This window comes from Sorex araneus, chromosome 3 (assembly GCF_027595985.1).
Source record: "Sorex araneus isolate mSorAra2 chromosome 3, mSorAra2.pri, whole genome shotgun sequence".
NCBI classification, from domain to species: Eukaryota; Metazoa; Chordata; class Mammalia; order Eulipotyphla; family Soricidae; genus Sorex; species Sorex araneus.
Genome location: NC_073304.1, coordinates 98,384,762 through 98,406,680, shown reverse-complemented (window position 1 = coordinate 98,406,680; position 21,919 = coordinate 98,384,762). Strand labels below are relative to the sequence as shown.

General features: G+C 45.5%; 2 protein-coding genes across 2 annotated transcripts in view; one reads left to right on the top strand and one right to left on the bottom strand.

Annotated features, from left to right (window-relative positions):
* The window catches only part of PTPN9 (protein tyrosine phosphatase non-receptor type 9), an 88,280-nt gene that overhangs the window by 37,071 nt on the left and 29,290 nt on the right, over positions 1-21,919 (bottom strand). The window contains exons 2-5 of the mRNA XM_055131244.1: positions 15,697-15,840; positions 12,563-12,652; positions 11,272-11,396; positions 3,331-3,436 (exon numbers count right to left, since the gene is read on the bottom strand). Of these exons, the coding sequence (XP_054987219.1) occupies positions 3,331-3,436; positions 11,272-11,396; positions 12,563-12,652; positions 15,697-15,840 (465 nt within the window). The remainder of the gene's footprint in view (positions 1-3,330; positions 3,437-11,271; positions 11,397-12,562; positions 12,653-15,696; positions 15,841-21,919) is intronic.
* Positions 14,282-14,756, top strand: LOC101546121 (small nuclear ribonucleoprotein E-like). The gene has a single exon (XM_055131245.1). The coding sequence runs from the start codon at positions 14,331-14,333 to the stop codon at positions 14,607-14,609; it is 279 nt and encodes a 92-aa protein (XP_054987220.1). The 5' UTR covers positions 14,282-14,330; the 3' UTR covers positions 14,610-14,756.

The following is a 21,919-nucleotide window of genomic DNA, read 5'->3' as shown; positions in this document are numbered from 1 at the left end:
CTTTTTGACTCTTTGAATAGGGAATTCTTTTTCTTTTTTTAAATTTTTTAAATTTTATTGAATCACCGTGAGATAGTTACAAGCTTTCATGTTTGGGTTACATTCTCACAATGATCAAACACCCATCCCTCCACCAGTGCACATTCCCCACCACCAATATCCCGGGTATACCCCCCTTTCCCACCCTCCCCCTGCCTCTAAGGCAGACAATATTACCCATACTCTCTACTTGTGGGCATTATAGCTTGCAACACAGACACTGAGAAGTCATCATGTTTGGTTCATTATCTACTTTCAGCATGCATCTCCCATCCCTCCAGCCATCATTTTCTCAGTGATCGAATAGGGAATTCTTTTTGACTACAAACTATGAGAGCCTCAGCCAGACCTCTTGGCAATATGTGTATGTTTTATATGACACTTAGAGCTGTTTAAAAAATCTAGGTTTTGACAAGCATGTTGTTCTATTAATCTGGAAAACAACGAACATTTAATAGGTACCATAAAATATTTTATAAAAGTCAAATACATTAAAATTCTATGGACTCTGTAAAAAAATTAATGACCTTACGCATAGGCTATTTTAGTATCTGCTAGATATTTATACACATAAAGCTTTTTTTTTTTTCCTCTGCCCCTCTTGGAGAGCCTGGCAAGCTACCAAGAGTATCCCACCCGCACGGCAGAGCCTGGCAAGCTCCCCGTGCTGTATTCGATATGCCAAAACCAGTAACAAGTCTCACAATGGAGACGCTACTGGTGCCCACTTGAGCAAATTGATGAACGAGAGGACACTGTATGTAATATTGTGTATAAATTACAATGAAAAATCACCTTAAGGGGGATAAGTTAAAATGTAAACTGAAAAATGTTAATTAAATGATACTTAGTGACATTATTAACAAGCCTAATGAATCATGAGATAAGCATCGCATCAGAAAAATAGGGAGGTGGCTCCAAGCAGGAGCCAGGCTTTACATGTGGGAACCCCAGCTTTTATGTCATCACCCCATAATTTCCTGAGCAGGATCAGAAGTGACCCCTGAGCACTGCTGGGTGTGGCCCCCAAACAAACAAAAAGTGAAGTAACATTTCCAGTATCAGGACGTGGATCAATGGGAAGTTTACACAGGCGGCAGCTGGGTACAACCACTTTGGAAAACAACTCAACAATACTTTATAAAGTTGAATTTTCAGAAGCAGGTTGCAGTAACTTTGTACAGCAATCCCATAAAGTTAATGCGACTATAACCATGTTACCAAGACTAAACTTAAAACTTACTTTCAAAAAGTGAAAACAGGGGGGCCAGAGCCATCGTACAGCAGGCCGGCCCAGGGCCAGTCCCCAGAATCTCGTATGGTCTGGTCCCCCAGTCACGTCTGGAGTTCGCCTTGGACATGGCTGACCCCTGGCATCCCATACGGTCCCTTGAGCCCAGTAACTAGTAGTGATTCCTGAGCACAGAGCCAGGAGTAAGGCCTGAGCACCACTAGATATGGTTTAAAAAACCCAAAAATGAAACAAAATAATTTTTTAATTAATTTTTTTTAATGAATCACTATGAGGTATAGTAACAGACTTACAAACTTTCGTGCTTACGTTTCAGTCATACAATGATTGAGTATCCATCCCTCTACCAGTGCCCATTCTCCACCACCAATGGTCCCAATTCTAAAAAAATAGAGCTAGACAGTTCAGAGGTAAGGTACCTGCCTGGATGAGGCTGATTCCAGTTCAAGCCCCAAGCCCCACTAGGTATGATCTCTGTACATAGAGCCAAGAGTAGCCCCAAAATATCGCTGGGTTTGACCACACACACACACACACACACACACACACACAGTTTTTTTTAACGAATAAAGTTGAATTTTAACAGATCTTATAACCAAGTATTAACCAAAACTACTCCTACCCATCTATGTATACCTTAGTGTGGATATTCTCAATGGATGAATTACCATCCCCAAAGGGGTACAATTAATTGAGAAGCGGAAAGGACGAGAAAAATGACTTATTTTTGTACAAAGCACAGATACACATTCCATACACGGAGATATACTCAACATTCCTATGGTATTAAAATTTCATTAGAAAAGGTCTTTTAAAAAAGCTCCTTGGTGAGGCAACATAACAAAACAGTGGAGAAGACACTGCCCTAGAGAACTCCTGCATGCATGCGATGTGTTGAAATATTCATAGCTGTACAGGTCACAGAAGCAAAAACCAGAGAAGACCTTTTCTTGGACCCGCCCGCACAGCAGCCACCTCTTCAGGGAACCCCTTCCTCCAGCGCTGGAGCAGCACTGATGCCCTCAACCACACGGTGCCAAGTGACTCCAGTTCCAGTCACTGGTTCCCACCGAAAAGCACAGAGGTTGCCGTGGGAGGGAGAAGGCACAGAACCCTAAAATCACAGCTTGTGGAGAGGCAGGCCATGGCCCTGAGAGGCGCTCGCTCGGGAACGCCAAATGCCTAGTGAGAAGTAACACGATCGGTCGAGACAGTCCTGGCATGGAGAGAGAGAGCAAGGCTCACCTGACGGCCACGGGAAGCCCCGTGATAGGGGGTACCCGGGTGGTGACCTACCGCAGCAGTCACACGGGAAGTGGCACAGCACCCCGCCAAGCAGTGAGGTGCTCGGAAGACGGTCTCTCGCCACCTGTGCCGGTGACCTCTCAGACCACCAGGATTATACACAGGAAAGTGAAGCTTGTTGTGAGAAACTTCTGTTTGGTATTATACGCCCTTTTATATTATATTATATTCCCTTATCCTCAAGTTCTGACACCTACACAGCTCTGGAAAACCTCAAGTTTCTTTTCTAAGTTTGGGTCAAAAACGAATGGGACAGCAAATCTGACCTGAAATACGACACTGCTATTTAAAATTCTTCAATATCAATGTTTGATTATAGAGTGGCATACATACCATATGATCTTTTATTTTATTTATCTGGGGGAGAGAACTGGGCGACATTGTGGGTCTTGGAGCTTACTCCTAGTTCGGTACACGCAGGTCACTCCTGGAGGTGCATGGGGGACCATACATGGTGCTGGAAATCTAAACTGGGTCAGCAGCCTGCAAAGCGAGAGCCTTAGTCCTATACTATTTCCCCAGCCCTCACCATGACCTTTTGCTTTTTTTTCAGTGAAGCAAAAGAAGTTTTCCTTAAAGAAATATATTTAGAGAAGTGTGAGGGAAGAGAAAGAGAAATATGTGCTCTAGGGAGAACATAAACATAAAACTTACATCACTCCTAAATCTCCAAGTGAATAAAAACAATACCATACCCACAGAGGTGCACTGAGAAGTTCCTCTCACAACCTTACCTTCAGCAGGTTGAGGACTTTCTTGCCAAGATCCAGCTCAAAGTTGGCATAATTAGAACCACACATGTCATAGATAAACACCAATCCATTCCTCTGAGTTTCAAAGCTGTAAACCAACAAATAAACAAAAACACTTTATAAGATGGATGGGGTCAAATGAAAATCTGGGCAAAAACAAAGTCACATAGTGTATGGGACACATATGGAACCAAAAATATCTACCATCCCCGAAATATTCTTTTTACAAAGAGATTACTCTTTGACACCCAATATATTGTTTGTGTGGGGGCCATACCCAGAAGTTTTGGGGTTTAGTCCTGGCTCTTGCTCAGGGATCACTCCCGGCTGGGCTCAAAAGACCATGTGGATCAAACCTGGGTCTGTGGCAGCCTACCTAAAGTAGGGGCCATCGCTCTGGCCCCTACTGTATCGTTGCTCATCAATTTGCTCATCAATTTGCTCAAGCAGAGACCAGTAATGTCTCCATTGTGAAATTTGTTGTTACTGGTTTTAGCCACGGGTAGCTTGCCAGGCTCTGCCGTGGTGGCCCCTACTATGTTAATCATAATACTGTGATTTATATTAGTAGATTTGGTCTTAAACCTTGTTCTTAAGCACAGAATTCCTAAAATCCTAGCAATTTCCAAAAAGAGTAATCTTTCATGTTGATGTGATTACTTTAGGAAAGCCCTTTGTCACCTAAGGATTGTGAGTACAGAGATTCCAACGGGAACCAAAAAAGTTATTAGTGGGCTAGAACTTTTATTTTTTTTTTTTTTTTTATTTTTTTTTTTTTTTGCTTTTTGGGTCACACCCAGCAATGCACAGGGGTCACTCCTGGCTCATGCACTCAGGAATCACCCCTGGCGGTGCTCAGGGGACCATATGGGATGCTGGGATTTGAACCCGGGTCGGCCGCGTGCAAGGCAAACGCCCTACCCGCTGTGCTATCACTCCAGCCCCCAAGGGCTAGAACTTTTAGCCTCACCTCCACACCCAGCAAATAATAGCCAATGGCCCATGCCTGTATAAGAAACCATCCACTAAAACTCTAGAGATGAGCTAGAGATTCGGCAGCAGCGAGAAGTACATGCTAGCATGTGTGAGGCCTTGAGTTTGATCCCGGACTCAAAGGAACTCGACTGGCACTGGGAGGACAGTAAAGCATGTGGGGTTCAGAACGCGCTAGGCAGCTAGGCAGGTGACTACATGGAAACCCTGGGAGGGCTCCTGCAAGCTCTGCGGTCACGTCCCCGCGTCTTACTCTACATAGCGCCTCCGTCCATAAACCGATAGTCTAGTAAGTAAGATGTTTCTCTGAGGTCTGGGAGCCACTTGAGCTAGCAAATTAATCAAATCCGAGGAGGGAGGTGACTGGAATCTCAGATCTACAGACTGTTATCACAGGAAATCACAAATATAGCTGATAAAGTGGACCTGCAACTAGCACTTAAGTGGGGGCAATGGGGGGGGAAGTGGGGGGGTCTTGTTAAGATTTGATGTTATCTCCAAGTAATGTCAAACCTGCGCACTGTGCATGAAAAGCATCTTGAAAAATAGATTGAGGGGCCAGAGACAGTAGTTTTTGGCACCACAGAGTCCCTGTATATACAGCCAAAGCAGCATCTTATCTTCAGCTCCTCGCCTGAACCATGCGCAGACCGGTCAAGCATCATGCACTTGTGGGGCCTCGGGGCCTCCTGTACACTATCTGTCCCCACAAAAAGACTAAGGGTCAGAGAGGTAAGTGCAGGGGGTAAGGGGCCTACCTTACATGTGTCAGACCTGGTTCTTTCCCTGGCCCCACAGTCTCCCCAGAGATGTAGCAGGTTGTGATCCCCAAAGCAGATTTATACCAGAGATGTAGCAGGTATGCCTGCCTAGTATGCAGCCCATACAGGTTCGATCCACAGCACCCCACAGGGCTCTGGAACTCCAAGGAGTGATCCCCGAGTACAGAGAGAGGGTTAGGCCCTGAGCACGGCTAGGTGTGGCCCCAAAACACAGCAAAACCACCAGTGATACAGCAATGGCAAGGCGTATACTTCATATGCGTTTAATATCTATCCCTGATACCACCCCTGCAAATGAACCTATTCTCAGACTGAATGAAACACTTCTCTAGGAACTGCATTCCTTAGTTCAAAATCCTTAATTCCAAGACTTCTCAGAGTGAAATTTTCCCACCAAGTCAGACCCTTCCCTATTTCTGATCTGCTCATCCCAAAGGTTAAAAGGAATAAATTTTATGGAACTACTCACAGATGATAGCAACAATTTTCACATCTATTTATAATTTTGGGGGGTGGGAGAGGTTTTCCCATACCCAGTGCTGCTCAGGGTTTACTCCTGGCTCAAGAATCATTCTTCATGGGGCTTAGGAGATCTAACCCTGCTATACTGTCTTTCTGGCCACTTTTATTTATAATTTTAAAAAATTCTGGGGCTGGAGCGATAGTACAGCGGGTAGGGTGTTTACCTTGCACGCAGCTGACCCAGGCTCGATTCCCAGCATCCCATATGATCCCCTGAGCATCACTAGGAGTAATTCCGGAGTGCAGAGCCAGGAGTAACCCCTGTGCATTGCCGGGTGTGACCCAAAAAGCAAAATAATAATAATAATAATTCTGGGGGCTGGAGCGATAGCATAGCGGAGGGCATTTGCCTTGCACGTGGCCGACCCAGGTCCCCCGAGCACCGCCAGGAGAAATTTCTGAGTGCAGAGCCAAGAGTAACCCATGTGCATCACTGGGTGTGACCCAAAAAGAAAAAAAAAATCTGCCACAAAACTATTCTTGAAACTGGAGGTCTCAATGTGTTGTTCTGTTTTAATTTTTGTGCCAGGGATAAGATTCAGATGTTACTCAGGGCTACTCCCAGCTCAGTGCTCTGGGTTCACTCCAACAACATGTTTAGTGGTGCTGGGAGAATGAGGTGCTGAGATCAAACATGGTTGACAGAGCATGCCCTCCAGCCCTCTGAGCTATCTTCCCAGCCTCAAGCTTAATTTGCAGCTTTCTCTCTTTCTTCATTTTTTTTTTGGGCATTACAATCTAGAAATCTCTGTACTCTTTCTGACACTTTCAACAAAATCCATGGCAAGAACACCAAACAAGAAGGAGCTTTTAAATAAATAAAGAAAGAAAGAAATGATCTCTCTCTCTCTCTCTCTCTCTCTCTCTCTCTCTCTCTCTCTCTCTCTCTCTCTCTCTTTTTTGCTTTTGGACCACACCTGGCGATGCACAGGGGTCACGCTAGGCTCTGCACTCAGGAATTACTCCTGGTGGTGCTCAGGGGACCATATGGGATGCTGGGAACCGAACCCGGGTCGGCCGCATGCAAGGCAAACGCCCTCCCTGCTGTGCTATTGCTACAGCCCTAAATAAATAATCTTAATTTAGGGCCTGAGCAATAGTATAACAGACAAAGTGATTGCCTCCAGTACCCCATATGATCCCCCAAGCACAGAAGAAATGACCATCGAGCACAAGGCCAAGAGTCAGCCCTGAGCACCACCAGGTGTGGCCCCCAAACAAAAATAAACATTAAAAAAATATAATCCAAAAATCTCTAATTCTGCATTAAATTCAAATTTCTCCACCAGGATTAATTTCAAATGGCCCCTAATATCGGATGACTAATGCAAAATCTTTGTTCATTGATCTCCTGATTCCAGAGAAACTACTAACACCATGGTTCAAGAAACTGTTAAATAAATGGCACAATTATTGAGCAGATAAGGCAGGATGAGAAATTCCCACTTCTCCACAAGTTCATAAAGGGCTACATTATAAAACTGTTAAGTTTCGGGGCTGGAGCGATAGCACAGCGGGTAGGGCATTTGCCATGCACCCGGCTGACCCGGGTTCGACTCCCAGCATCCGATATGGTCCCCCTAGCACTGCCAGGAGTAATTCCTGAGTGCAGAGCCAGGAGTAACCCCTGTGCATTGCTGGTTGTGACACCCCCCTAAAAAAAACCCCCAAAGCTGTAAGTTCCCCTTCATAGTTCTAGGCTGTGCAGGGCACTGAGAGAGAAAGAAGGCAGAGCCAGCACAAACAAATGAAGTCATGGCACATGATTACGAAGATTCTATAATCCTAGACTGGAAACTGTCCATCCTTCGAGGAACATGAAATAAACACACACAACAGGATTTTTCATTCTCTGGATGTAGAACATGAGCTTCGCTAATAGTAATTCTAGGGACTGAAATGGTAATACAGTGGGTAGGCATCTGCCTTTCACGTGGCCAACTGAGGTTTGATCCCTGGCATCCTGTATGGCCCACCAAGCACCAAATGCAAAGCCAGGAGAAACCCCCAAGCATTGCCAGGTGTGCCCCAAAAACCAAAACAAACCCCCCAAGTGATAATATTAACAACAATAATAATAATAGCTAATTTTCTACTACTAATAATTGTTTCCCTATTCAATTCAGTTTCTGAACAAGATGCTGCCAGAAATACCAAAAAATTTAAAACACAGTCCTGGTATCTGTCTAAAAGCCAGACCAACGATACAGTAGTACAACAATAACACAGTACAGAGTGCCCGCCTTGCACTCAAGTTTGGTCCCCGGCGCTGCATATGGTCCCCTACAGCACTGCCAAGAGCGATCCCTGAGTAGTGAGTCACGAGGAAGAACTGAGAAAATTCAAGGCGTGGTTCCAAAGCAAAAGAAATAAAAAAATACAATAAATTATTTTTTAAAATCCTGAGGACTGGAGAGAGAAAACAGAGTTTGAGGCATCTGCCTTACATGTGACTGTGGCCATGACAATGACTGGAATTTCGGCACCATATAATGGTTCCCTCACTGCCAGGTGAGGCCCACCCAAAAAAGTAAATGAAAAATAAATGAAACAGGGGCTGGAGAGATAGCAAAGCAGGTAGGGCATTTGCCTTGCACAGGGCTAACCCGGGTTTGATTCCCAGCATCCCGTACTGTCCCCCGAGCACCGTCAGGAGTAACTCCTGAGTGCATGAGCCAGGAGTAACCCCTGTTCATTGCTGGGTTGTGACACAAAAAGCAAAAAATAAATACATGAAACAAAAAATTAAGAGGTTGGAGCAACAGAACAGGAATTAAGGAATTTGCCCTGCATTCAGCTATCCCAGGTTCAGATATGGTCCCCCAAGCTCCACCAGGAGTGACCCTGTGCACAGAATAAGAAACGGTTTCTGCATATCAGAGTGGGGTCCCAAACCAAATATAAAATAAATATAAAAATAATTGAGGGCAAGGGGGGATTATCTTGATCTTGAGGGCAAGATGAAGGATTATCAATGAAACAAGACTGGTATCTGGAAGTTTGTGATCACATTCCTTCTTCACCTGTAGAGATTTGGAAATCTTCTAACACATGATATTTGAAAGGAGATATTTTTTATCTCCTCCATTTATGTCCTCATGGAGCTTACAATCAAATGGGAGAAGAATAAAAACAACACTAAAGGAAGGTACCATAAAACCAACTATATATAAAATGGTGAGTATTAGTAATTCTGCTATTAGAGTAAGAAGATAATTCACAGCAGGTTCGAGTGAGAAGGAGCTGGTCCTGGGAAGCAGGACAGAGGGCTGGGAAGTGCCACAGGCTGAGCACATGCTCTGCATGTGGTGGGCCCAGGCTTGATCACCAGCACCACAAGACCCCTGAACCCTACTGGGAGTAACAGAGCCAGGAGTGGCCCCTGAGCACCATGAGCTATGGCCCAAAAACCAAAAAACAAATAATAATAATAAAAGAAATTTTAAAAAAGGACTTTAAGAATGGACAAGAAGGACTGGAGAGTACAGACAGTAGGAGGTTCGTCTTTCACAGAGCCGACCTGGATTCATCCCCGCCATTCCATATGGTCCTCCGAGCACCACCGGGGATAATTCGTGAGTGCAGAGCTAGCCAGGAGTAACCCCTGAGCATTGCTGGGTTTGACACTCCCCTCCCAAACAAAATAAAACAAAATAAAACAAAAAGAATAGACAAGAACGGGCTCAGAATTACTTATCTTACATGTTTTCTGTGATTAATGAAGATTCACTGTAAAATTTCTGTTGCTGCTGCTGTTTTTGGTTTTGGGGGCTATCCCCAGCACAACCTTGAGGGCTACTCCCAGTTCTGTGTTCGGGATCACTGCGGCAGGCTTGGGGGACCATATGTGATGCCAGATATAGTTCCTAGGCCTCCACATACAAAGGAACGCACTCAACCCACTGGGCTCTATCTTCAACCCATCACTGAGGGTTTTTTAAGGGACATCATAAAAACAAAGTCTGAGTTATGTTTCTCTATGTGGCCCTCCTGTGAGAGCTCACAGACACCAGAGAGCGCAATGAGTGGATTAAGAGAGGCCCTGCTCTGGCAGTCCTGTCAGCAGCTGTCTACCACGGACTTGGTCTCACTCCTCATTAGAACACTCCTTTTTTGGGTCTTGGTTTGGTTTTGGGGGTCATGCCCAGCAGTGCTCTGGACTTATCTTGGCTCTGTGTTCAAGGATCACTTCTGGGGAGCCATCAGGAGACCCTAAGGGGTGCCAGGGATCGACCTCTGGTCAGCCACATACATGGCAAATGTCCTACCTGCTAGACAATCATCCCTCTATGTACCACTTCCACCCAAATGACCACAAAATAACTGCAAATGGCCTGCACCAAGGAAAACAGAAAATACAGCCTCAGACGTCACCTAGCTCTACTATTTGGCAAGCCCTACTCTCTGGCCAAGAGTAATTGATCTAATTGTGCCACCATGTGATAATTATATACGAGTGATACAACTGACTGGAGTTTCAGTACCCGTGTCTGTAGAATAATAATAAAGGGGGATGGAGAGATGACCTGAGCTGACTCTTCTGCACGTGTGTTTGTCTGGTGCTAAGGACTGGAGGCAGGATCTCCCACATCTCACTCATTAGGCATGTGTTCCACCACTAAGCCAGACCCCCAGCCCAAAGCTGGTTCTTTTTACTTAAATACCTATTCATAAAGATGGTTTTATGAGTCAAAGCTTACATGACTGAAGCGTAAGCCTGGGATTTAGGAGGCTCTGGGTGCCCCTGAACCATGGGGTTCTCCTGGCACTACCCATAATGACCCCTTGGCCAAGCCAGGCACAGGCTCCAAGCACTGCTGGGTATACCCCCCAAAAACCAAAACCAATGATTTCACTTAGTTTCATGTCTCTAGGATCTTTTTCCTTAATGTTGATTCTCAAAATCTTTTACGTTAAAGTGACTTTCTATCTATTTCACAAACAAAGAAAGCAAAGCCCGAAAGAAAGTTGAAAGATCAACCTTTATGGGGTTAGAGAGACAGCACAGTGGGGATGGCATCTGCCTTGCACACAGCCAACCCCAAGTACCCAATGTGGTTCCTCGGTACCTCCAGGAGTGATCCCTGAGCCGTCAAGCAGGAGTAGTCCTGAACACGGCTGGGTGTGGCCCCAAAACAAAAACAACAAAAAGAGAAAAGAAGGGAAAACAAAGGAAAGGGAAAGAGAGGAGAGGAAAAGAAAGGAGGGGAGGAAGGAAGAGGGAAGGGGAGAGGGGAGGGGAAGAGGATCAATCTGTAGGGGAGAATGTGCCACAAGAAAGAGCACAGATCATCTTCCCTTCACTCTCTCCAACAGTATTTCCCAACACACTGAGGATTGCTAATTAATTGGCTTTCTCAGCTTCTGTGACCCTGAAATAGAGCCCGACAGGTAAAGATACGAATATCCACCACCCCCACCCCCACCCCCCTACCACCACCACCACCACCACCACGATAGTCCCTGGAACCATGCCAAGCCGTCCAGGACAGGTGCTACTGTCTATTCACAGCACAGCCTAAAGTTTATCTTAGGGGATGAAGGCACTGAAGCATTTCCACCAAGCCACACGCCTGCACTTTTCTATCTGGATACAGACCACCTAAGCGACCACCTTCACGCTCACCTATCCACGGCTCTGTCCAGCAAGTAAAACAGAGCTTGAAGTACCACATGTTGGACTGACTGGTGGGGGTGATGCAGTCTGGCAGTGAAGAGGGCGATGGAGGCTCCTGTTGGATCTCGAACATTCTAGATGAAACAAAACAATTACAAATCAAAAGAAAACTCACAGTACTAAGGTTTCTTGTAACCTTGACAAAGGTTTGACTTAAGAGCACGAACTGTGGCAACATTCTTTGACTTACATCCATGGCTCCAGCAAGGAGCGTCTATCATCCTATGCCCAATTTGTTCTGTTTGTTTATTGGGGGAGAGGGGGGCGGACCACACCCAGTGGTGCTTGGGGGCTACTCCTGACTCTGTGTTCAGGGGTTGTTCCTGCCACACCCAATTCGTTTAGTATCATATACCTGTGGTAGGAACAAAATTTATCTTTGCTTTGAGTCTGGGGCTCCATCCAATAGTGCTCAGGGACTACTCCTGTCTTGATGCAAGGAGGCTGCACACAAAAGTGCTTAGGGGATAGGCCGGAGTGACAACACAGTGGGTAGAGTATTTGCGTAGCACGTGGCCGCGCTGGGTTCGATCCCTGGCATCCCATATGGTCCCCCACGCACTGCCAGAAATAATTCCTGAGTGCAGAGCTAGGAGAAACCCCTGAGCATCTCTGGGTATGACCCAAAAAGGAAAAAAAAAGTGCTCAGGAGAGGAGAAGCTGGGGGTATGGAGGCTGGGTCCACAGCGTGCTACACATGTACTCCTGCCCTTTGGGTCATCTCCTTAGCCCCCCACTCTTTTTACTTTGCAGGGTGGGAAGGGGAGGGAGGGGGTGGTGGAACTACTCTCAACTCTTCAGCTACAGAGATTTAAGGATGGCTCTACTCTGGTTTACAAGGCAGGATCACAAAAGAAACAAGAAAATCATAAAATCTAACCATGGTCTCAACACACTGTCTTAAAGCTACCACCGTACATGCACCTGGAAGGTGATGGCTCGAAGCGGCTGAAGGTCGAGTTACATAAGGACGGACACACCCCTGACACACTATACCTGCATTCTACAGGACTTGACTAATCTTAAGGCAATCAAGAAGAAACTGTTCTGAAACGTATTACACAACTCATTTTTAGCAAATTTGATTGCTGCAAACTTCAAACTGCACGGTTGCTTCATCTCTCCTCTAGAAGACCCAACTCCAGATTCAGAACAAGGTACCCAGAACCCAAGTCCAAGGAAGAGAACAGCCACACACAGAAATAACAAGACACTACAGCAAGGGTCCACAAAGACTCACCAAGATGGTGAATTTTCCACTAAGGATCTCAGAACGGAGAGGTTCCTCGTGCGGTTTCAGCTTGACAATGCCTTCCTTCCTTCTTGTTTCCTAAAAATAAAGCACAGCAAGATAAATAAATAAGAAATAAGCTAATAACACACTAATACGAATTCACAGGATAATAACTATGCATCCAGGATAGCTTTGTGTAACCCACCAAGTCTAAGGAACTTTCAGGAGTCAGCTCACAGAAACATGAATTCCTTTATAACCCTCCCTCACAAAGTCAGATGAGTAGTACCAGAATCCTTACCTAGTGTTGCAAAAAATTCAGTCCCTTAGGCAAGGCATTTTCCTTTGGAGTCAATAAGAACCCCTAACCCTGCAGACCAACCTACACAGAGCACCGGAGCATGGGGCCCGAGCACTGCTACTGCGACAGGCCAGTTAATATGGACCCCAGAGAGGCTGACGTCTCCGTCTCACAGAGGAGCCACTGCTTCCCTGGACCCCTTCGATCACATCGACCAAAGCCTCCTTCTCCTCATCTCCAGGCCAGATTCTGCAAGCTCACTCTCAGTTCCCGTACTGTTCACTCTATTCTCATTTTCTCCCAAACAAATCACACAACTGAGGCTCCTACTATCCAGGACTATCGGGTCACCAAATTCAGTGGGCATTTTCATTCTTTCCTTTTATCACTCGCACTTCCTTCTCCCTGAGACTGCATCTTTTTTTTTTTTTTTAAGTTTTTTGGGTTACACCCATTGGTGCTCAGAGGTTATCTTGGCTCTGCACACAGAAATTACTCCTGGCGGTGCTCGGGGGACCATATGGGATGCGGGGGATGGAACCCAGGTCGGCAACGTACAAGGCAAATGCCCTCCCTGCTGTGCTATCGCTCTGGCCCCTGAGACTGTATCCTGATAGAGAATATGCTCTAGGTTTTCCTATTTCTTCAACCACTAACCCAGGTTTTTGCTTGGTCATTTGGTTTTAGGGCCACACCCAATGGTACTCAGGGGTTACTACTTTTGACGCTGCATTCAGGAATCACCCAGAAAGTGCTTGGGGGATCACACGGGATGCCAGGTACCAAACCAGGTCAGCTGTGTGCAAGGCAAGAGACTTAGCTGCCATACTATGGCTCCAGCCCCTCAACCACTCTTAAGTTTCTAACGTGAGCCTCTATGCATTCATTCCCTCATACAATTAATTCATTTACTTGGGCTGGAGCGACAGCACAGCGGGTAGGGCATTTGCCTTCATGCGGCTGACCCGGGTTCGATTCCTCCATCCCTCTCGGAGAGCCTGGCAAGCTACCAAGAGTATCCCACCCACACGGCAGAACCTGGCAAGCTACCCGTGGCATATTTGCTATGTCAAAAACAGTTAACAAGGGGCTGGAGCGATAGCACAGCAGGTAAGGCGTTTGCCTTGCACGCGGCTGACCCAGGTTCAATTCCCAGCATCCCATATGGTCCCCCGAGCACTACCATGAGTAATTCCTAAGTGCAAAGCCAGAAGTAATCCCTGCGCATTGCAGGTGTGACCCAAAAAGCAAAAATAAATAAATAAATAAATAAATAAATAAAAGTAACAAGTCTCACAATGGAGACATTACTAGTGCCCGCTCAAGCAAATCAGTGAACAACAGGATGACTGTGACAGTGCTACAGTGCTACTTGTTCACTCAGAGTCATTCGCTCATTCCAAAAAAATATCTGTAGAGGAAGTTGCTTCGGAGCCAGCATGCGGGACTGTTCGGTCTTTGTGAACTCGCACCATGGCGTACCTCGGCCAGGGCCAGAAGGTGCAGAAGGTGATGGTGCAGCTCATCAACCTTATCTTCAGATACTTGCAAAATAGATCTCGGATTCAGGTGTGGCTTTATGAGCAAGTGAATATGCGGATAGAGGGCTGCATCGTTGGCTTTGATGAGTACATGAACCTCGTGTTAGATGATGCAGAAGAGATTCACTCAAAGACAAAGTCAAGGAAACAACTGGGTCAGATCATGCTAAAAGGAGATAATATTACTCTGCTCCAGAGTGTCTCCAACTAGACACCATGGCTGAAGGGAGAAATCTTTGAGAAGGCGCTGCAGTTTGTTTTTTAGGTGTTTTTTGGGAAAAGTAATTTTAAAACCCTTGTTCATATTGTTTGGATCACTGTTATGTTAATACCCGATGACAATAAATGCTGGGGATTGTTTCTATTTAAAAAATATATATATATATATATATGTAGAGCAACTATTTAGGTGCTGCGCACTGAATTGTATTAGATGAATAAATTCACCCCCAAAGACACCCAGCTCTCCAGTCAAGTTCAAAAGGTCAAACTAAACTCATTTCTGTTTCCCCCGAACAAGTGAAACCTACCACCCATTTACCTGCCACCCAAGTCTGAGATCTAGTGCCCAGACTCTTCTTTCCTCACACACCAACTTGGGTATCTCTGTTGTACCGATTTTCTTCTAGAATCTGCGCATTTTGTTTCCTTCTCCTGCTGTAGTGAATGAATGACAGCACAGTCATCTCTCTCCCTACTGAATTCAAAGTCTCCTAACTGGTTTGCTCGAGCAGGGCTCTTCTGAACTACTCTCTAGGCCCAGCGAGAAAGATCTTTCCATAACGCAGATCTGCTCTTAAGGGAAAATGGGCTGGGCTGGAGAGTGGGGAGGGTATTTGCCTACAAGAGTCAATCTGGGTTCTGGGGCTGGAGTGACAGCACAGCAGGTAGGGTGTTGCTTGCACACGGCCGACCCGGGTTCGGTTCCCAGCATCCCATATGGTCCCCTGAGCAACGCCAGGAGTAATTCCTGAGTCTAGAGCCAGTAGTAACCCCTGTGCATCGCCAGGTGTGACCCCAAAACAAAAACAAAACAAAAAGAATCAATCTGGGTTCAATCCCCGGCACCCATCTGACCCCCTGAACCTCTCCAAGAATGAGTGATCCCTAACACAGGTCCAGGAGTCAGCCCTGAGCACCACTGGGTGTGGCCCAGAAAGCAAAAGAATTTTCTGACTCAAATGTTTGGTTGGGCTGAATCACTTTTCTTAAAAAGGGAGTGGAGGTGAGCACGGAGAGACAGAGCGTATGTACAGTGGCAGAACAGCACAACAGCCCGGGCTCTGCGGGCGACGTACCCTGTAGGAGTGGAATAGCTCCACCGCTCGCAGCACGTCGAACTTCCGGGCCATGAGGAACTTGACAGCCACGTTCCAGGAGAGAGGGGAAACATTGTACTGAACGGTCCAATTGTTGATCTCTTCCAGAAACTGCTTGGTGGCCTGTTTGACAGTGAAAGGAAAGAACAATTAGTAAGTAGGCAGTGAATTTACACAGGCAAGGAAAAATAAAAAACTGCATCCTTTTCCAGGCAAGTCTGGGCCCAGTTTACCCACGAGAAGGAAAAGGCCAAGTTGGAAACAGGTCTGAAGCTAAAATTTGTTTAAATTAATGCAACTGAATGAGGCCAGAGCAAGATTCAGAGAGCAGAACTTAGGACAGGGATGAAAAAACAAAAATAATGAGGGGGAGGATTAAGGCTACAAATGAGATGCAAATTCCTGACCCAAAGGAGAAAACAAAACAAAAACCACAATGTTTCTGGGTGTCACTGTTGTTTTTTAAGAGGGAGAAAGGTGGCTGGGTGCTCTGAGGGGTCACTGCATAAGGTGCAAAGCAGTATGGCATTTCAGAGGCTGCTTCGGTCTCAGCAAGCCAACGGGGCACAGTGGAACAATCAGAAAATGGTTCTGGTTTTGCAATTAGCTGTACTACTTGTGAGTACAAGATTATTATGAAGAATTAACTCAAAAGGCGCCCTGTTCCCCGCACCGACTGAGCCCCACGGGACCAAGACCTCTTTGTACCTCCTTGTACACACAGCCCCCAACAGGACACTAGTGCCCAGGGTCACTAGCTGGCTTCCAGACGGTGGTGTGTGGGGGGAGCAAGGAACAGAGTATTGAGGGAGAGTGGGAAAAACTCACTCTCACTGTCCGATCCCGAACTGCAAAGACGCTACTTCCAGAGTTAGTCCTATGTTCTATTATCTCCTCCTATCCTGTTTCTCTCAGCACTATAACCAGTTTGCACTCTATTTCTGTTTTGTTTTGTATTTGGGGTCACACCTGGTGGCAGGTGCCAGAACAAAAGTGCTGGGATCAAAACGTGAGCTCAAAGCCATAGAGCTACCTACTCCCACTCTAACCAAAATACCCTGCTTCTTGGTTTTAAAATAGGATTTAAAGAAGGGCCTTGTGCACACTTATTCTAAATTTCTGACCGTGTCTACAAACTAATTTACCCATAATTAAGTATTTTAATGTATTAGTTAAAATCTGTGCTACAAAGTATAAATAGCACAAAAATGTGATTTGCCTCAAGACAGTGTAAAGCCAATTTACTACGTGATCATGGACAAGATAGTTCACTCCTAATTTTTCAAGTAAAAGGGAAGGGGGAGAAAGGGAACGCCCGTGCCTCATTTCAATCTTGGCAACTAGTCCTGCCTTGAAAAATACAACCCAAATTGCCACATAACAGCTTAAGCAACCAGCAAAGTAGCATCTCATGAGAGTCAGCAATACTCTCCACAGAGCTCCTGACTCACCCTCAATTTCTAGGAAAGGAAGGAGGCTCTCTCAAAGCCAGGGTGAATTCCAAAGGGCTCCACCTGAGCTTCAGAACCTTCCAACTGAGGCAATGGAAGTTTTACACCGGGAAAAGAGAACGAGCGAAACTCATCAAGCAGTGTCTTCAAAGGGCCAAGCAGTAAAGGCCATGAAGAAAAGCTGTCAGATGATCGCGCTGGCCCAGAGTCAGCTGAAGCCAGACCAGAAGCCCCAGAGAAGACAACAGCACAAACTTAGAATGCTGCCCCAGAGAACAGTGGGGCTGCCGCCACAGAAGGAGTGGCCAGCATTCGAATGAGGAAAGAGGAAGGGAAAAGAAGGGAAGCGAGTACAGAGAGATCCTAGAAATAAAACTTCGGCCAGCCTGGAAAGTACCCAGGACATTTTGTACAGGGTAGCTGTTTTTAAATTAACATATCGTCCTTGAAAGCCAGCCCTCTCCTGGGCTTATCCGAGCCTGCTTGAAGAATAAATCGATTACTAGAACACAATTTCCCCTTTTCCAATAAAAATAAACAAGTCTGGGGAGATGGTTCCAGACACAGGCACATGCTACCTCAAGTGTGCAAGGCCCCAAGTTCAATCTCCAGCCCCACCAGGGGAGGCCACTGTCGCCCCCCACCCCCATGGTGCCTGAGCAGCACTGGAGACCAAGCACGGCGCCAACTCTCAGGCACACACCCAGCACCCCACATGATCCCCCAAACCCGTCAGCATCAACAGCAGTGACCTCGAACCCAGTACTCTGCCACCAGCACCATCACATAGCCCTTTTTTAAAACCAAAAAAATGTTAAGTGAAAAAAATGTTCCAAGATGCCAGAGAGATAGTATGGACAGGACACTCGCCTTGCACACACTGACATGGTTGATCCCCAGCACGACATATGGTCCCTCAAGTTCCATCAGGAGTGATCCCTGAGTGCAGAACCAGGAATAAGCCCTGAGCACCAGTGCGGTTCAAAAACCAGAACCAAACAAAATTTTAACAAAAATAATAAACCCATGTGTATGTGTGTGCATGTGGGGAGATTTGATTAATGGCCAGGAAATTATATGGACAGCATATCTAACTGGATTTTCATTTTTCATAAATCATGTACTATGAGAGACACAGGTTTCACATACTTCCTTCCAAGTAAATATTGTTCTCCTTCTTATTAAATTCAATTCCTTCAAATTCTTAATGTCCCATAGCTCCCAAGAGCTATTGCCTTGAGTTGACCTCTGTCCCCTGCTGGTCAGGATGTTATTCTTGGCTTCAAGCATGGAACAATTCCTCCTGGTTTGGCCTGACCAGGCCTTGCATAAAGAGAGTCCAGTGTACTGTAAACAGTGATAGGATATTTACACACACACACACACACACACACACACACACACACACACTGCACCTGCTCTATTCAGTCTCAGAGTCCCCTTCTATATCCCCACCCTTCAGTGGAGACAAACCTGAGAATCAGAAAGGATGGTTTCATTCTCTAGACAGTCCATCAGATCTGTTTATACATGAACTCAGCACTACACCAAGTATAAACCAATTTGTGGCCCTGTTCGTCACAAAACACAATCTTGCCCAGAAAATTCTTTGGGGTAGGGGCCACACCCAAGTAAGTATTCAGGGCTGACTCCTAACTATGCACTCAGGGCCCACCTCCCAGTGGGTTTGGGGGACCATATGGAGTGACTGGGAATCGAACCCGGGTAAACAGCAAGCAAGACAGTGCACTACCAATAACAATAAGAATCCAACAACATAATCTAGCCCCTGACCCAGAAATTTTTTTTTCAATTTAGGGGAGGGTTTTGGGCCATACCCAGTGACGCTAAGGGGTTACTTCTGGCTTATTTAGGGGTAAGTTTTGGGGCAATACCCAATTGATGCTCAGGGATTACTCCTGGCTCTGCTCTCAGAAATGACTCCTGAAGGTGCTTGGAGGACCAAACAGGATGCTGGGGATCCCAAAGGCAAGGCAAGCGCCACTTGCCACTTGCCACTGCACCACGGCTCCGGGCCCTATGCAGCAACTGCAATAACCAACACACTCTTCAAAAGGGATCACCAAAATTCCTGAAATTAATAGGCAGTATATTTCCTGGTTAAAAAAAATTAGTGAAAAGATGAGTCACAGATTACAAAATATTTCTGTTCAAGGTCAGTAGTTTGGATCTAACTAGCTTTACAAGTAAGCACCAGGTGCTAAGATCTATCAGCGAAGGAGCAGTCACAGCTCAAACAACTGGCTTTCCTTTGTGAAAAAGGTCTGAACTATTGTATAGAAAATCTTACATTACTTTTTTCTTTGCTCTTTGGGTCACACCTGGCGATGTACAGGGGTTCCTCCTGGCTCTGCACTCAGGAAACACTCCTGGCGGGGCTCAGGGGACCATATGGGATGCTGAGAATCGAACCCGGGTTGGCCATGTACAAGGCATACATCTTACCCGCTGTGCTATCACTCCAGCCCCCATTACTACTTACAACGTGCCTCAACCAAGTTTTCAGGTAAGGATAAGAGTTGTGTCAAGGGGTTGGAGTGATAGTACAGTGGGTAGGGTGTTTCCCTTGTATGTGTACAAGCCAGGTTCAATCCCCGGCATCCCTTATGTCCCACAAGCACCGCCAGGACAAATTGCTGAGTGTAGAGTCAGGCATAACCCTTGAGCATACCTGGGTATGACCCAAAAAGCCAAAAGAAAAAAAAAGTTATTTCAGTATAGTCAAAAGCTAACTATAATTACATACCTCTCCCACACTCATGGTTAAATAGATAAAAACAAGTTTCTTGATCATGGCTAGGAAGATACTGAAGAACCAGCTATAAAAAGGGTCAGGGAGATAGCTCAAAGGGCTGGGTTACACCCTGGACACCATCCACTAGTGTGGAAATAGGGTGTAGTAGAGAATAAAACCAACAACATAACCCTCAGGTTACCTCAAATCCCCAAGGACAAATACAGTTTTTGTATTTGTATTTGTATATTTGTACATGTAGGCATGGGGGCCAGCCACCATCTGTCAAGACTGTGCTGCCGGTGGAGGTGGGAACACTGGTAGTGGGAAACGTACACTGGTGGAGGGGTGCCTGTTGGAACATTCTATGCCTGAAGTCATGAACAGCTTTCTAACTGTATATCCACAGTAAATCGATTAAAAACTATATACTTCCACCAAAAAAAAAAAACCCATTATACTGTCTTTCTCAATTCCATAGCTACTAGCTAATAATGTTATATTCCAAGACAACAGGGTGAGAGTGAAGAATCCGTCCAGTAAGCTTCTCTTGAGACAGGGATCAAAGGGCTGAAGCACTTGCTTCCCACAGGGAAGCCTGGGTCCAATGCACCAGGTACCACTGGGAGTGAACCCTGAGAACCATGGAGTGTGATCCAAAAAAAAAAAAAAGCTTTTAATGAAAATTAATAAAAGAAATTAAAAAGAGAAGTGAAAGTAAAAAAATTTAAAATAAAAATGCTTTCCTAAAAAGAAGGAAAGAAACCTAGTCTAGATAAGGTCATTCACCAGCCATGATCCAGAGACTCATAAATAAATATCCAAAGAGATCAACAAGTTGCAGTGATTCTTCTGGACCCTGTGCAAGGCTAAATTGTTTGGAGCACCCCAGAGCGGGCGGGGGGAGGGATGAGCCCAGTACCTGACCAAATATAGCCCTGGCACCCAAAAACCTCAACACTCCATATCACTGCCGTGTTGCCAGCCGGATTCCACTGCCCCAGATAAGCCTCCTCCAGAAATTAATCTGCTGAAAAACTCAGGTCTGCAGGTTTTGTGACTGAAAACTCCAGGCTGTCACCGAGTCAGGGATGGGCTACCTCCCCTCATCTCCCTGTATTTCCAGAAGCCCTGGCAGTCACATACATGCTCCAAATTCATCACCCAGTTAAAAATTTAACTCCAGCTGTATCATCCTTAAAAATTCCTAGGCTGAGCAACATCTCAAACTCTGCAACACTGATAAACCAGGTATAGCATACTAGGATGTGATACAGAAGGCATCCAATCTCAAGTAACAAAATATCAACACAGAAGGCTTAACCTGTAACAATCTTATTAATGATTTATACAAGGGCTTAACAACTCCCTGATGAGATACAACAATCTTTGCTAACTTTCTTCTGAGGAAACATACATAATTCTCTAAGCAAATTGTAACGAGCAATATAAAATAAGTTACTGAGGGCTTGCTATCAGGGGAGGTCTAAGGGGTGGTTGGAAAAATTTGAGATAATGGTGGTGGGAAGGTGCAATGGTGGTGGGATTGGTGTTGGTGTACTGAATGTCTGTAACAAGTCATCTTGAACAACTTTGCAAATCACGGTGTTTATATAAAGTATAAGGGAAAAATGAGGGCCAGAGTGATAGTACAGTGATTAGGGTGTTTGTTTGCCTTGCACGTGGCCGACTTGGGTTCAATCCCCGGCAACCCATTTGGTCCCCCAAGCCCCTCCAGGAGTAATTCCTGAGTTCAGAGCAAGGAGTAACCCCTGAGCATCACTAGGTGTGACCCAAAAAGGAAAAAAAAAAAAACAAAAAACAAACTTAAGGTTGTTTCTTCCCCCCACCCCCCAGGGCCCTAAGAGCTGTACAATCCTCCCTCATCACATTTACATTTAAAAAAATGCATTTTTTTATCAGTTCATTTCCTAGGAAGCCAGCTGCCTAGTCAAGGAAATTGTCTAGTAATCAGATGGATCTGAAAGCCAAAAAG